The sequence below is a fragment of the Sesamum indicum genome, linkage group LG5 (assembly GCF_026168435.1).
Source record: "Sesamum indicum cultivar Baizhima isolate 11 linkage group LG5, ASM2616843v1, whole genome shotgun sequence".
Classification (NCBI taxonomy): Eukaryota; Viridiplantae; Streptophyta; class Magnoliopsida; order Lamiales; family Pedaliaceae; genus Sesamum; species Sesamum indicum.
In genome coordinates, this window is record NC_142661.1 from 1,987,675 (window position 1) to 2,000,950 (window position 13,276).

The window sequence follows — 13,276 nt, forward strand, 5'->3', positions numbered from 1 at the left end:
AGACAACGGAACTCAGTTCCAAGACAAGAAGATCGTAGCATGGTGTAAGGAGCTGAAAATCCAACAAAATTTCACAGACATTGGGAATCCTCAAGCGAACGGGCAGGCTGAGGTCACGAACCGAACATTGCTATAGTATTTGAAGACCAGGCTGGAAGGAGCAAAATGAGCATAGGTCGAAGAATTGCTTGGAGTGCTTTGGGCATATCGAACAACCCCGCGAACAGCTACTGGCGAGACACCCTTCTATTTGGTTTATGGTAGTGAAGCCGTTATTCCTGCAGAAATTGGGGAAGAGACTGCTCGAGTTACCCAGTACGAAGCACAAAGAAATTCTCAAGAACGTTTGTTTGATCTTACAGTGATCGAAGAAGGTAGAGAGATCACGCGTATGCAAAAATCTTGAGATATAAGAGCATGATGACTAGGAATTATAATCGAAGAGTGCGACCCAGGAGTTTTCAAGTCGGTGACTTGGTATTGAAGAAAGTGGAAGTATCAAAGCTGTCGGAAAGCTCGATCCAACATGGGAAGGTCCGTACAAGGTAGTGGAGGTCAGACGAAAAGGAACCTACATTCTACAAGACTTAGAAGGGAAGAATTTGCCGCGAGCTTGGAATGTGCATAATCTGAAGAAATTTTATGCTTAGATGTATGTAAGCGACCTACAACGGTCTTGCCTGAAAAAGACTTGTAATTGTCTGAAAAAGACGTCTGAAAAAGACATTGCAATAAAGTCTGAGAAATGCGACCTGAAAAAGGTCATTTTGCATCCATGAGTATGATAGAAGAGGCAAAGATACTACTTAGGGTTAAAACAGAAACCAAAATTTGACTGGAGATTGTTTCTTTGAATTCATCCAAAGGTAGCCTGCAAAACAAGGAAGATATTAGCTTTACGTAGTGATTATGGATCTCAAATGTATTACAGTTCTAGAGATTTGTTTTTTTTAGTGCTGTATTCTCTGCTATTTACTTGCTTATAGCTTGGAATTTTTAATGTGTCTATACCCCTGTAATCAATTGCTATTGATGAAATGGTATTTGTTAAATGAGAGTCCACATGTGCTTGTCAGAGTAAACATTGCTTTCTGGTGGTTAAGTTATGATCTCTCTGAATAGAGGCAACCAGAGATCCATAAGCAATTTGGAAAAGATTGCGGGACTAGAACCTGAAAAAGGTTCATAAGCGATTTGAAAAAGATTGCGAGACTTCTAACCTGAAAAAGGTTCATAAGCGATTTGAAAAAGATTGCGAGATTTCTAACCTAAAAAAGGTTCATAAGCGATCTGAAAAAGATTGCAGGATTTCTAAACCTAAAAAGCGATATAAAAAAGATTGCGAGTTTTTAAACTCGAAAAAGGGGGTCATTGTGCGATCTAAAAAAGATTGCAGGATTCTCCCGAGGAAACGTTCATGATCTGGCAAAGATTTGAAGTTAATTAAACGACCTTAGCAGGAATCTTCATGAATATATAATACAAACTGCTCGAGGCTCAGTTGAACAAAATATTTGATATTGATAATCATCAGCTTACAAAAAGGGAATTAATCCCTAATTCACCATCATCAGTTCAAAATACAAAAAGTTGAATGGTGGTTACAAAAATTTTTATTATCCATCTATATCTATGAAATAGGAGGTGGGGGTGGAAGTTCATCCATCAGATGTAGAAATTCAGGAAATTCATCAGCAGGTGCTGGTCCAGGAGGGTATGGCTCGAGATTTTTATTTAAAGATACATCCAGCTGATCGAGATCAAAATCCTCCACAAATCCTTCGAGCTTCTGGATCTGGCCTTAGCATTTTTCGAATCCCTCGATCATGAATTCTGAGCCTCTCTGAAAGTTCTGGACTTCAGAAAATCACGAGCACCATTCATGCGAGCTTGATCTAACATATCCTTGAGCTCCTGGCTTCGCAGAAATTGGGCTCGGCCTTCAATTAAGGCCTGCTCCCAGCCTGTTTCAAAGGCAGCTTCACGATCGCTTTGGGCCATGGATCTTGCTTCTTCCAGTTCCTTCTCAGAAATTTCCAACTTGGAAGCAAGTTCCATCTTTTCTCTAGCATCAGATTGAAGGGACTCTATCAGTGATTGTTGCTCCAAAATCTTCTTTTCCATCTCTAAAGCTTTCGCTTCGACAGTTATTTTCTCATGCCTGCACATCAAGCATTGGAGGGAGAGATTATGGGCAAAGGCCATGGCCTGTTAAGAGGAAAGAGTTAGTTAAAGAATGGGAAGTCAGCTCGTGAGAAGGGTAGGTCGTTGATTACCTGAGTTATGTTGTGTGCAAAATGCTCCTCGATAGATGTGTGAGAGGTCTGGGCAAGAATGATCTGATCCCTTTCGAGGCAAGCAACCCTATATATCTCCCAAGAATCTTGTCCGGCTAGGGTCCACAGAATACTGCTATTCTTCGAGATTTTCCAATCAGGGACCCATTTTTCTCCAGACATTTCAGCAATTCGAGCAGAGTGAGATCGCTCGTCTCTTGTTTGTTGCCACACTTCTTGAAAAGTGGCAAATCTCCTCCAATTCTCGGGCTCGGCAATTCTGTCGGCAGCGAGCTTGGCCTCTAGTTTACCTTGCTTGTTTGCTCTGGATGAGGGATTGCTTCTACTTTCTGTGGGTTCTGCTGGAGTTTCTGCTGCAGAAGTCGTTTTACCCTTGCCCCTCTTCCTTTTTCAGACCTTGATCTTCAGAGATCTCCACCACCTCTACTTGTTCATCGGGTGTACGATCCCTTACTTCTATGGGAGATGGTTGGTCAGAAGCTGTTGCGGTTGCAGGAGATGGGGTAGGAGTTGGAGCACGTTCTTTGGATTTCGCTTTAGCAGCTGCTGCAACACGTTTTAGTTCGCGATCAACAGAAGGAGGTAATGTTCCCTTCTTGGCTCTGGCTTTGTTCGCTATCCTGGCCAGCATGATTTCGGACTCTGCAAAGGAAACCAGTTAGTGGATCGCTTAAAGAAAAAAGAAATAAAGGAATGAGACTTCTGAAATCACCTAATGAGCTTTTGACTGGAATAGGAGCAGGGGAGAGGCCCACGAGTTTTAACAGTTTCTCCTGTAGTAGTACTTTTGGAAGGTATCAAAGCAGTGTTCTGTAATTTATAAGGTCGCTCTCGAACCCCTCCCTATAAGTTTGGGTTTGGGTTTACTCATACCAACCCAAGTAGAAGTCCCAATATGTACCAGGTGGAGGTCGAAGAAAGAAGTACCTATCACGCCAAGGACCGACATTGGACCTCAGGTCGTCTAAGTAACGACAGTCCTTACGTGAGGTTAGGTAGAACCAACCGGTTTCCCCCGACCTTTTGGAAGCAGTGATATTGTATAGGGACCAGAAATTATCGAAGGAGGGGGGCAAGTCAAGGTGTTTCATGACGATAATGAATAGAAGTATGTGGCTAATAGAATTGGGGGATAACTGCATGGGGCAGATGCCTAATCGGACAAGAATATTGTTCACTTCACGGGGTAACGAAAATCGTAATCCTGCATCTAAGTGTAGAGTGGACAATGCACAATAGCCCTCTGGGGGTTGATGCATGCGATCGAAGGAACGAGGAATGATGACATCGTAATCAACAGGAATATAATATTTTCTCTTTAATTGCACAGGAGTAGTTTTAATAATACTCACAATCCCTAACCATGGTTTTTGTTGCATCAGCTCAGTATATTTTTTAAAAATAGGGGCCTCATCGGATTCAGCAGTTTCCTCAAGGGGATCAAAGTGAGGTGCAGGAATAGAAGAAGTGGGATCGCGGGGATGTACCAGCGGTCTCCCGGGGGTAGGTCGCTGACGATCCCGACATAGAGTTAGGGCTCGAGGTAGATTTGGATGCAGACATAGGAATAGAAAGACTCCTAGACCTAGAAGACATGTTATAAAAACTGGAATAAGAAGGGAATGAAGAATACCTGGATAATGGAGGTAGCTCACAGGGGGAGATCGAATGCGATTAGTTGGGGCGGTCAAAAAAGTTCAAAGAGGGGACTATATATGGGAATATCTGAGGCAGCGCGCCTTCCCACACGGACACGTGGGTCATGGCAAACGGCTGGGATCCTTCTATCTGACACGGTGACTGTTCACTTCCCTTAATTAATGACACTAAGAGGAGTCATGATGAAGGAGTTTACTAAATTGCCTAAATACCCCTATCATTTTAAAAGCCTTTAAATCCCATAGTTGACTATTTGACCATCTTGACTAATTTTGACCAGGGAATAAATAAAGGCCATAGGATCATGATGACATGACAGCATCTCAAAGGGGACACGTGGCGCCCTCCTAGACGGTACCGTACAGCTATAAATAGACCAATTTATGATTATTCAAATGACGTTTTTATCTCATCATTTTACCGCCATTTCGTGATCTCATTCGATCTCATCTTTATCTTTTCGACCCCGCCTTTCTAACTTAAGCATCGGAGGGCCATCGCCGAGGGCTACTCGACTAGTCTCACGTTTGCTTTGTTCTTAGGATCTACTAATAGATAGTACGAAAGAAGGATTCAGCGACCCGACTTAACGATTCGACCTTGCGATCCGATCCTGATTTCGCACGACCTACATCAAGTTGTAATTATTTATGTTCCAATAAAACGAATTTAGTTGCAGTATATTCCTAACCAGATGTTCTTCTTAATTTTATTTTCATGAGATCAACAAAACTAGGCGATCTATGAATGATGTTGCAACGCTCATCATGTACGATGTAATTTATTGACTCCAATGAGCACTTACTCTCATACATCATCAAACTTTCCAAACATTTCTTCTAAAAATTTTAATATCTTATTAATTAAGATAAGAAGCATGACGTGCGATGTAAGTGCACAAATATATTTTTAGAGGTGTATATATATGTTATTTATAGAATTAAGTTCATGATATATTTACGTTTTTGTTATTGAAACATTATACAATTATACTTTCCGAACAAATTGATAATAATTGTTTTAATTGATAAGGAAACTATTTGCTTCTATTATTTGTAATTCAATTTCTAAATTTAATTAGTAATAAAAGATATATTCCCCAAATTAAAAATTTTGTATTTCTTATTCAATAAAGATTGTATTTTATTATCTTGTATAATCAATAAATATGAAAATAAAAATAATAATAGTAAAATTTCAATAGTAAAGCAAATTAGTCAAAGCTTCTTATTTTGGATTGTTTTTACAAGAAATTTCATTAATAAACAATTAACAATATACCCCAGTAAGGGTACAATCTAAAAATGTACCCCAATAAAAGTATAAATATTTTCTCACAATAGGAATAAACACTCAAGATATTCTCACTTTTTATATAATTAATCGTAAGTTGTACTTATTACTATTATTAAAATGATATATCCATTATATTATGGAAAAGATTGACAATCTAAAAATAATTATCTAATATATATTCATATTAAAATAAAATTAATTAGTCGAAAGTCACTTGATTAAGTTTAATAAAATTGAGGATATTTATTCTATATTAAATTTTTACTTTTTGAAGTTTAACAGATTCAAGTGCCAATCACAAGACCACTAGTGATGGGTGTGTGGGTCGGAAAAGTAGGTGAGGTGTTGGGTTCAATTTGAGCCAGAAAATCAAGAAAAGCAGCTGTTGATAACAAGCGAAAATAAGTTGGCCATAAAACCTGTATGGTGCTGCCTGATGGATCTCTGCTGCACCTTGGCTCATTCATAAGCTCCCACGCCATTATCTTTGTAAGCAATTCCCGTGATGCTGTTTTCTCTTGTCAGAACAGCCTAATTATCAAGAAGACTCCAAACTTTAAGAACTTACATTAATCATCATCGCTCCCCGGATAAATATGTAAGAAAGTAAAATGAACTATGAGTAAAAGAAAACAAGAACATCGACCATTGATTAAGGAGGATCTGAAGTTGTGACAGAAACCTGTGTTTCCTTACTTTAATGTGGTTCTTGTAGTACCCCTTCACTGCTGAGTTCGTGAAGAAATCATCATCAGAAGATAAGTTCTGGCCCTGATTTCTTACTTCAATTTATTATATTTCAATTACGACCTATAATTTATTTACTAAAATTTATTAGTTAATTCTAGAATTATGTATTATAATATTTGGAGCGTCCTAGATCAACAAGAAATACAAAATTGTGCTTCGCAAACGACGTTATAAAACAAAAGAAGTTACTAGAATTGCAGTAAAATGAGGAGCATCAAGAGTTTATACCTCAACTGACTTGTAGATCTCATCAACATATTCAACAACAGCCAAGTGATTATTCACGTCAGCAGCATCTATGACCACTATTTGCACCTTTGGTTTATTGCTTAGCCCGTATGCAGCCTGCAAATGAAAGATCAAATAAGAAGGGGAAAACTACACCTGGATAGTACCATAAGGCTTGGAAGGTTAATTGTATTGACCTTGCTTCTAGCAGTGAGAGTTGAAGTAAGAGTTGGAGCTTTCTTCTTCATCGACTTCTCTCCGGCCTTCTCTCCTTGAGCTCTGCAACTTCTGTAATATCGGTTTGGTGGTTGCTGCAGCTTTTTTGTGAGCACGGCAGCTCTCTTTTCCGGCAGAGCTCCATCCACCACAATTGGCTCCATTGGCATTTGCAGCCTGTATTTCATCAAACAACAAAACATCATCAATAAGGGCGTGAGAGAAGTCAACAAGAATGACTGAAACAAACAAGATTGCAAATTCAAGAACCGGACCTTGTTGTTTTCAGCTGCTGCAGCCTGTTCATTAGCCAGTAACTGAGCACAAAACTCCTGAATAAAATAAGAACACAACACATAATTAGCACGCAACAGGTCATATTCAGATTTCAATCTGTTCATACACTTTCAGTTAGGATGAAAGAATTTGTTCAATACCTGAGGAAGCTGCTTCCCCTTGACCCCACCACCGGTAACCACATTTCCTATGTCACCTAGTGCACGACGATTCTTCCTTTCTGCTCCCACATTCTTCTGCTTAATAGCCCCCGGGACTACCTCTCTGTAGATCAGATTAACAACACATGTACAAATGAGATGGGGGGGGGGGGGATTTCATCAAAGAGCAAAAGCAAGAAATGTATGGGAAAAAAGATCATCTTGATGAGAATCCGAAACAATCAAAAAGCCATTGAACAATTGAAAGAAAACAGAATGTTCATGATTGCCAAGAAACAATCTTTGGGAAAGAACTTCGTCAATGGTCATTGCAGTAATGAAACTCAAATCGGATTTGCATATAAATGAAAGTGAATGAACAGATTCTTTCATCCTAACTGAAAGTGAATGAACAGATTGAAATCTGAATATGACCTGTTGCGTGCTAATTATGTGTTGTGTTCTTATTTTATTCAGGAGTTTTGTGCTCAGTTACTGGCTAATGAACAGGCTGCAGCAGCTGAAAACAACAAGGTCCGGTTCTTGAATTTGCAATCTTGTTTGTTTCAGTCATTCTTGTTGACTTCTCTCACGCCCTTATTGATGATGTTTTGTTGTTTGATGAAATACAGGCTGCAAATGCCAATGGAGCCAATTGTGGTGGATGGAGCTCTGCCGGAAAAGAGAGCTGCCGTGCTCAGAAAAAAGCTGCAGCAACCACCAAACCGATATTACAGAAGTTCCAGAGCTCAAGGAGAAGGCCGGAGAGAAGTCGATGAAGAAGAAAGCTCCAACTCTTACTTCAACTCTCACTGCTAGAAGCAAGGTCAATACAATTAACCTTCCAAGCCTTATGGTACTATCCAGGTGTAGTTTTCCCCTTCTTATTTGATCTTTCATTTGCAGGCTGCATACGGGCTAAGCAATAAACCAAAGGTGCAAATAGTCGTCATAGATGCTACTGACGTGAATAATCACTTGGCTGTTGTTGAATATGTTGATGAGATCTACAAGTCAGTTGAGGTATAAACTCTTGATGCTCCTCATTTTACTGCAATTCTAGTACCTTCTTTTGTTTTATAACGTCGTTTGCGAAGCACAATTTTGTATTTCTTGTTGATCTAGAACGCCCCAAAAATTATAATACATAATTCTAGAATTAACTAATAAATTTTAATAAATAAATTATAGGTCATAATTAAAATATAATAAATTGGAGTGCATTATAATATTTGGGGATACCTTATATTTTCTTAAATTAAGAAAATTTAAGAAAGACGTAATAGGCACAAACCCTCACAGCCTCGCCTCTCATTCTTTTCCTTTCTTTTTTACACACACACAAATATACAACATACATAATACACACACAAGTGAAAAATTGTAACTTCTCTTGACCGAAACAGAGATATGAAATTATAATTTTAATTTTTATTAATTTGTATAATTATATTATTTAATTAATTGATTTATTAAATTTCTAGACTAAGACATGTGATAGGTAGATTAAATTTCTAATTAGTTTCTTAGTTATATCACGATGACATCATATATTCTTATAATTTTTATGTTAACCCCTATAAGAAGGGAAAATTCCACTTTTTACCCTCTTCTACTCTAATTGTATCTTTATTTATTCTTACTCTCAATTATATTACTTTACCCCCCTTACTTTATAAATGCTTCAATTTTGCACACTTACCACAAAAATAAATAAATAAATAAATAAAAATTGTAATTTGGTTTGACGAAGTTTATGAAAAGTAAAAATGTTGTATCATTCTCCCATCTTTAAATGGTCTCCTGAAATTTTAATAAAAAATAAATATTGACTGAATTCTACAGTAATATTAAATACTTAATATTAATTGGATAGGAATTAAAAGCAGAAAAAAAATAAAAAAATCAGTAGGAATCAATAATATCCAATTAGTGGTCAGCCTTCAAACAAATAAGTATTGAATGATGTAATTTAACACGAATATTTTTTACGAGTTTGACTATTTAAAATAGTGTTGAATTGAATATCAAGTTGAATATAAAAAATGATATCGTTGGTTAATTAGATTATTAAATTTATTAGATTTAAATATTAGTTAATTTATACAATTCCATCAAAATTATTAACTAAATAAAAGAAATTGATTAATTTAAAAGAAATATCAAAAAGGAAAAATGAGGTTTTAAGAAATATCATGTTATTAAAGAAAAAAATGAGGTTTTTAATGATACTATTTAGGAATGTTATTAAAAACGATAGTTATATAATATATATATTTTAAGTATTTTAATCCCTAAGAATTAAATGATAAATTGTAAGTATTTTTATGAAAGTGTTTAGTTATTAATAAAAACTAGAACGAATAATAATAATATAAAAGAAATTACGATATTCTAGATATATCAATTGTATGTAGTATAACTCATTATAGAATATTGGGGGGGTAAGGTGAAAGGAGTATATCAATTGAGTAGATAAAAACTGTTGTAAGGTCGAAGTAAGTAATAATTAGTATTATCTATATATGTTCTCCCTTTACTTGTGACGCTACTACTATATAAATTTGTGGTTCATACTGACGTTGACTTATTTGAAAATATTTGAGTGGTGAATACGTGAAATCATAAAATACATGCAATATTATATTTGTTTTATGATGTGTGTGATTGTCTGAAAATGAGAATATATTGATATATGATTTTACGTTACTAGTTGCTTACAAGAATGGTGATATGTGGAAATGAGGGAGTATTGAAAATTGAATAATTGTGGTGTGAATATCCCTTGATGTTGTTGAAAAACTTGTAAGGAGAAATGAGAGCTATGATGCGATATGAGAAAGAAATGAAATGAAAAGAGTTTTGATGCGATATGAAAAAGATGTGAAATGAAAAGAGCTATGATGCGAATTGAAAGAGCTATGATGCGAAATGAGATTGATGAGTCGGCTGCCAAGGGGATCACTTGACGGGAAAAATACGATATCACCTTCCGGTAAGCAAATTATGAAAATGGGAGTTTAATTTATTGTTTTATTGCGAGTTAGCTATGTGGTGCGAGTTAGCTGATTATGTTGGAATTAAATTGACTATTCTACGCATGTTGCCTACTTATCTTGTTTGAACTATATTTGATATACAGATTTTATGTCTATTATGACGTTGGGATTACGTGTGCACATTGATTAGATGACTATGTGCATATTTATATATAAACACAGGGGTTTACTTTAACGTTTAGGAAAACCCTAATAGCGTTAGAGGGTGCTACATTAGGTGGTATCAGAGCATGAATTAGATTTTCTAGGGACAGTAGATGAAATGTAAATATATGTGTGCATTTCGTATAGGATGGAAGCGTCAAGGGGAAACACTGTTGGCCCAACTGAGTCCTCAGAATCTGTGCAGGGTCATGATCATCAAGCATTATGACTGTCTAATGTTGTGAGATGATTATACCTATTATGACGTTGGGATTACGTGTGCATATTGATTAGATGACTATGTGCATATTTATATATATAAGCACGGGAGTTACATTAAGTATAGGAAAGATATAGCCCTAGTACCGTTAGAGGGTGCTACAATGAGGGTCGTGTTCACGATTATATGGATTCACAACCTGAGATAAATGAGGAAATGAGAGCAATTCTGATTGATTAGTTGATTCAAGTTTACCACAAGTTCGAGCTCAATCCTGAGACCCTTTACCTCACTATCAACATCGTTGATCGGTATCTTGCAGCCAAGACTACATCAAGAAGGGAGCTACAGTTGGTGGGTTGGGAGCAATGCTTATAGCTTCCAAGTAGGTTCTCTTGTGATATTGCAAATGAGCAAATTATCCGCTTATGAAAAAATAAATAGCGATTCACCTCTTTGTATTTTTTACAATCCAACAATTTACCCTCCTATGATTTACCTCCTTGTATAAGGAGCCAAATTGCTTTATTTTAAAAAATACAGGCGCAAATTGCGATATTTTTTTCATAGGGAGGTAATGTGCTCATTTTCAATATCACAAGGCCCCCTTCCAAGTATGAAGAAATTTGGGCCCCTAACGTGAATGGCCGCGGATATTGGAGAAGCGGATATTGGCCGCGTTGGAATGGTACTTAACAGTCCCGACTCCATACGTTTTCCTTGCCCGCTTCAACAAAGCATCTCAAATTGACTCTGATGTGAGTATTAATCATTCTTTGATCAGCTGCTGAGTTATTCCTGAAATCCAAGCCAAGAATGGTAAACCAAGTCATAACTATCCTCAAATACCATGCTTTCTTGTTGAGCGAATGATGAATTATGCCACACTTATTTACTATCCATCAATAATTGCTGCCTTGGTGCATGTTAAATAAGGTACCCATCTAGAACGAAATGTGATGAGGATTTAATTATTAAAAGATACATTTCACCAGGATCCACACCGTCTAGACCCGCCCCGCGGTTTGACCTGGACTCGAAAGACAATTAGGCACTGTACGACTGGAGTAAGGGAGACTTGAATCATGATACGTGATCTACAGTGTCAATTTGTATCCTATAAATACTTCAGATCTGACCAAATCGAAGTAACTGGCATTTATTGCATTGAAATCTTTGACGTCAGATCGCATATTTTCATCTCAACCATCAACTAACTTGGGCGTCGGAAGGTTTTCATCAATCAGTTGGCGCCGTTTGCCGGAAACAATGAGGATATAACGAGTAATATGGAAGGAAAATATGTCGGAATTTGAGGGTACACCGGGGACTAGAGAACGAATGATTCAGTTAACAAGAACAGAGTTACAATAGATGATGGAGGAAGCGGGAAAGAATGCTATTATAGCCTATGAGCGAAGAATTGCTACACCCATTGAGAAAGAAACTACAAAGAGAAGGCTATTCAAGGAAAATGATGTTGAAAGAGTATCGAAAGTCTATGGGTTGATTTCATACCAAACGTCCGCTTATAATAGCACTAGCATAGATGGCACCATAGAGATCGATATGATGGTGTTGAGCTATTAGTTATAAGTCTATGTGTATGCAAGAAATAATAATTAATGTACTCTATGGTAATAATTTTATTGTGGATCGATCTTTCATATATATCGTGGTAATTTTGGCACTGAGCTATTGTAAAAAAATTGAGCATTACTGCATGGATATTTAACACATTAATGTTATTTTACATTTTATGTTGTTTAGTAAAAAATTAAATAACGTTGTGAATCTCATTCTGGTAGGAATGTTTAATCCAAGGTGTACACATCATATATGTCTTAACAAATATAGATTTAACATACAGTTTTTAAAATTTCATACACCAAAAATAAATACTTGTTTGTTAGAGATTCCATGAAATTTTAGGTGTGCAACATATGCTGAATTTTGGAAGGGACACTTTTAAATACGTGATTGATGATTTGTTGACATTTTTGAAATCAATCATGTACTTAACTTTTACCCAAAAAGAAAAATAATAAAAGAATCCATCAATTTTCATTCCAAAATATCAAATTATTAACTTTTACTCTAAAAAATAAATAAATTTCGAGAGTTTTTATTTGTTTATGTACTTCATTTAATTGAAGAATTAAAGTATATCCACCAATATAATTTTTCAATAGTAAGAAATTAAAATACAAGCACAACTATATGGTTTTTTTTTTTGGTAAAATTTCATAATGTTTTAAGTCTTAAATTCAATGCAGTTGAAGGCCTATTTTTTTTATTTTTACAGCCTGCTCTGAGTATTTTGAAGTTGTGGAACGAAAATAACAAATAAAACATGATAAAATATCGAATAATATTCTGAACGCAGTCATGATCCAATATGACAAATCGATATTGGATTTTTTATGGGATATAATATACAGATTGCAAAAATTTTGTATACAGACATCTACATATTAAATGAAAGAGAAAATAAAAATAGCAAAATAAAATAGAGGGTCTGAAGTTTGCATTACCAATGAGGTACAATGAAAGGTGAAAGATTAGGAGCCATAAAGGTTATTACGATAAATAACTTAGACAGGCAAACCAAAAATCAACGCCAGGAACAGACAACAACTAGAAATGAATGCCAAGATTAGGGGATTACAAAGGCATATATATCATTGTATTGTATTATCTCCACACACACAAATAGGAACCAAAGACTTCACGCTTGAAAACTCAGCACTATTATCATTAGATGGAAATTAAGACCGTCGTCAGCCTTTACAGCAATGCGTCGTCGTTTGAACCAGCAAGCATAAATTGCCATTTCAACTTCAAGTTAGAGTCTCCACATGTGACATTCTTATAGGATCAAACATCTTTTATATATATATGTGTGTGTGTGTTTTGGGTTGAGGGGGTTAGAAGGTTAGAGAATGGTGCAGGTGTTTACACTGCAATCAG

At 36.2% G+C, this 13,276-nt stretch overlaps 1 protein-coding gene and 1 pseudogene across 2 annotated transcripts; one reads left to right on the forward strand and one right to left on the reverse strand.

Moving 5' to 3' along the window:
* Positions 1-719: 719 nt before the first annotated feature.
* Positions 720-7,009, reverse strand: LOC105162807 (G2/mitotic-specific cyclin-2). 2 transcript variants are annotated; one of them, XM_088880212.1, is made up of 6 exons: positions 6,884-7,009; positions 6,722-6,778; positions 6,428-6,623; positions 6,231-6,347; positions 5,672-5,783; positions 720-871 (listed from the first exon to the last, which is right to left on the reverse strand). In XM_088880212.1, the coding sequence occupies exons 1-5, from the start codon at positions 6,925-6,927 to the stop codon at positions 5,712-5,714; spliced, it is 486 nt and encodes a 161-aa protein (XP_088736338.1). In that variant the 5' UTR covers positions 6,928-7,009; the 3' UTR covers positions 720-871; positions 5,672-5,711. The 2 variants fall into 2 exon arrangements, with proteins under 2 accessions (XP_088736338.1, XP_020549592.1); XM_020693933.2 differs by lacking the exon at positions 720-871 and adding an exon at positions 2,898-2,939.
* A 347-nt stretch (positions 7,010-7,356) lies between these two features.
* Positions 7,357-11,896, forward strand: LOC105162946 (G2/mitotic-specific cyclin-2-like; annotated as a pseudogene).
* Positions 11,897-13,276: the final 1,380 nt, after the last annotated feature.

What these genes read in the sequence shown, in the direction of transcription:
- LOC105162807 (XM_088880212.1), bottom strand. Translation starts at nt 6,927, where the DNA reads ATGTGGTTACCGGTGGTGGGGTCAAGGGGAAGCAGCTTCCTCAG. An exon ending in CAGCAGCTGAAAACAACAAG is followed by an intron (nt 6,624 to 6,721) that starts GTCCGGTTCTTG and finishes GATGAAATACAG; the next exon opens with GCTGCAAATGCCAATGGAGC. An exon ending in CTCTCACTGCTAGAAGCAAG is followed by an intron (nt 6,348 to 6,427) that starts GTCAATACAATT and finishes TTTCATTTGCAG; the next exon opens with GCTGCATACGGGCTAAGCAA.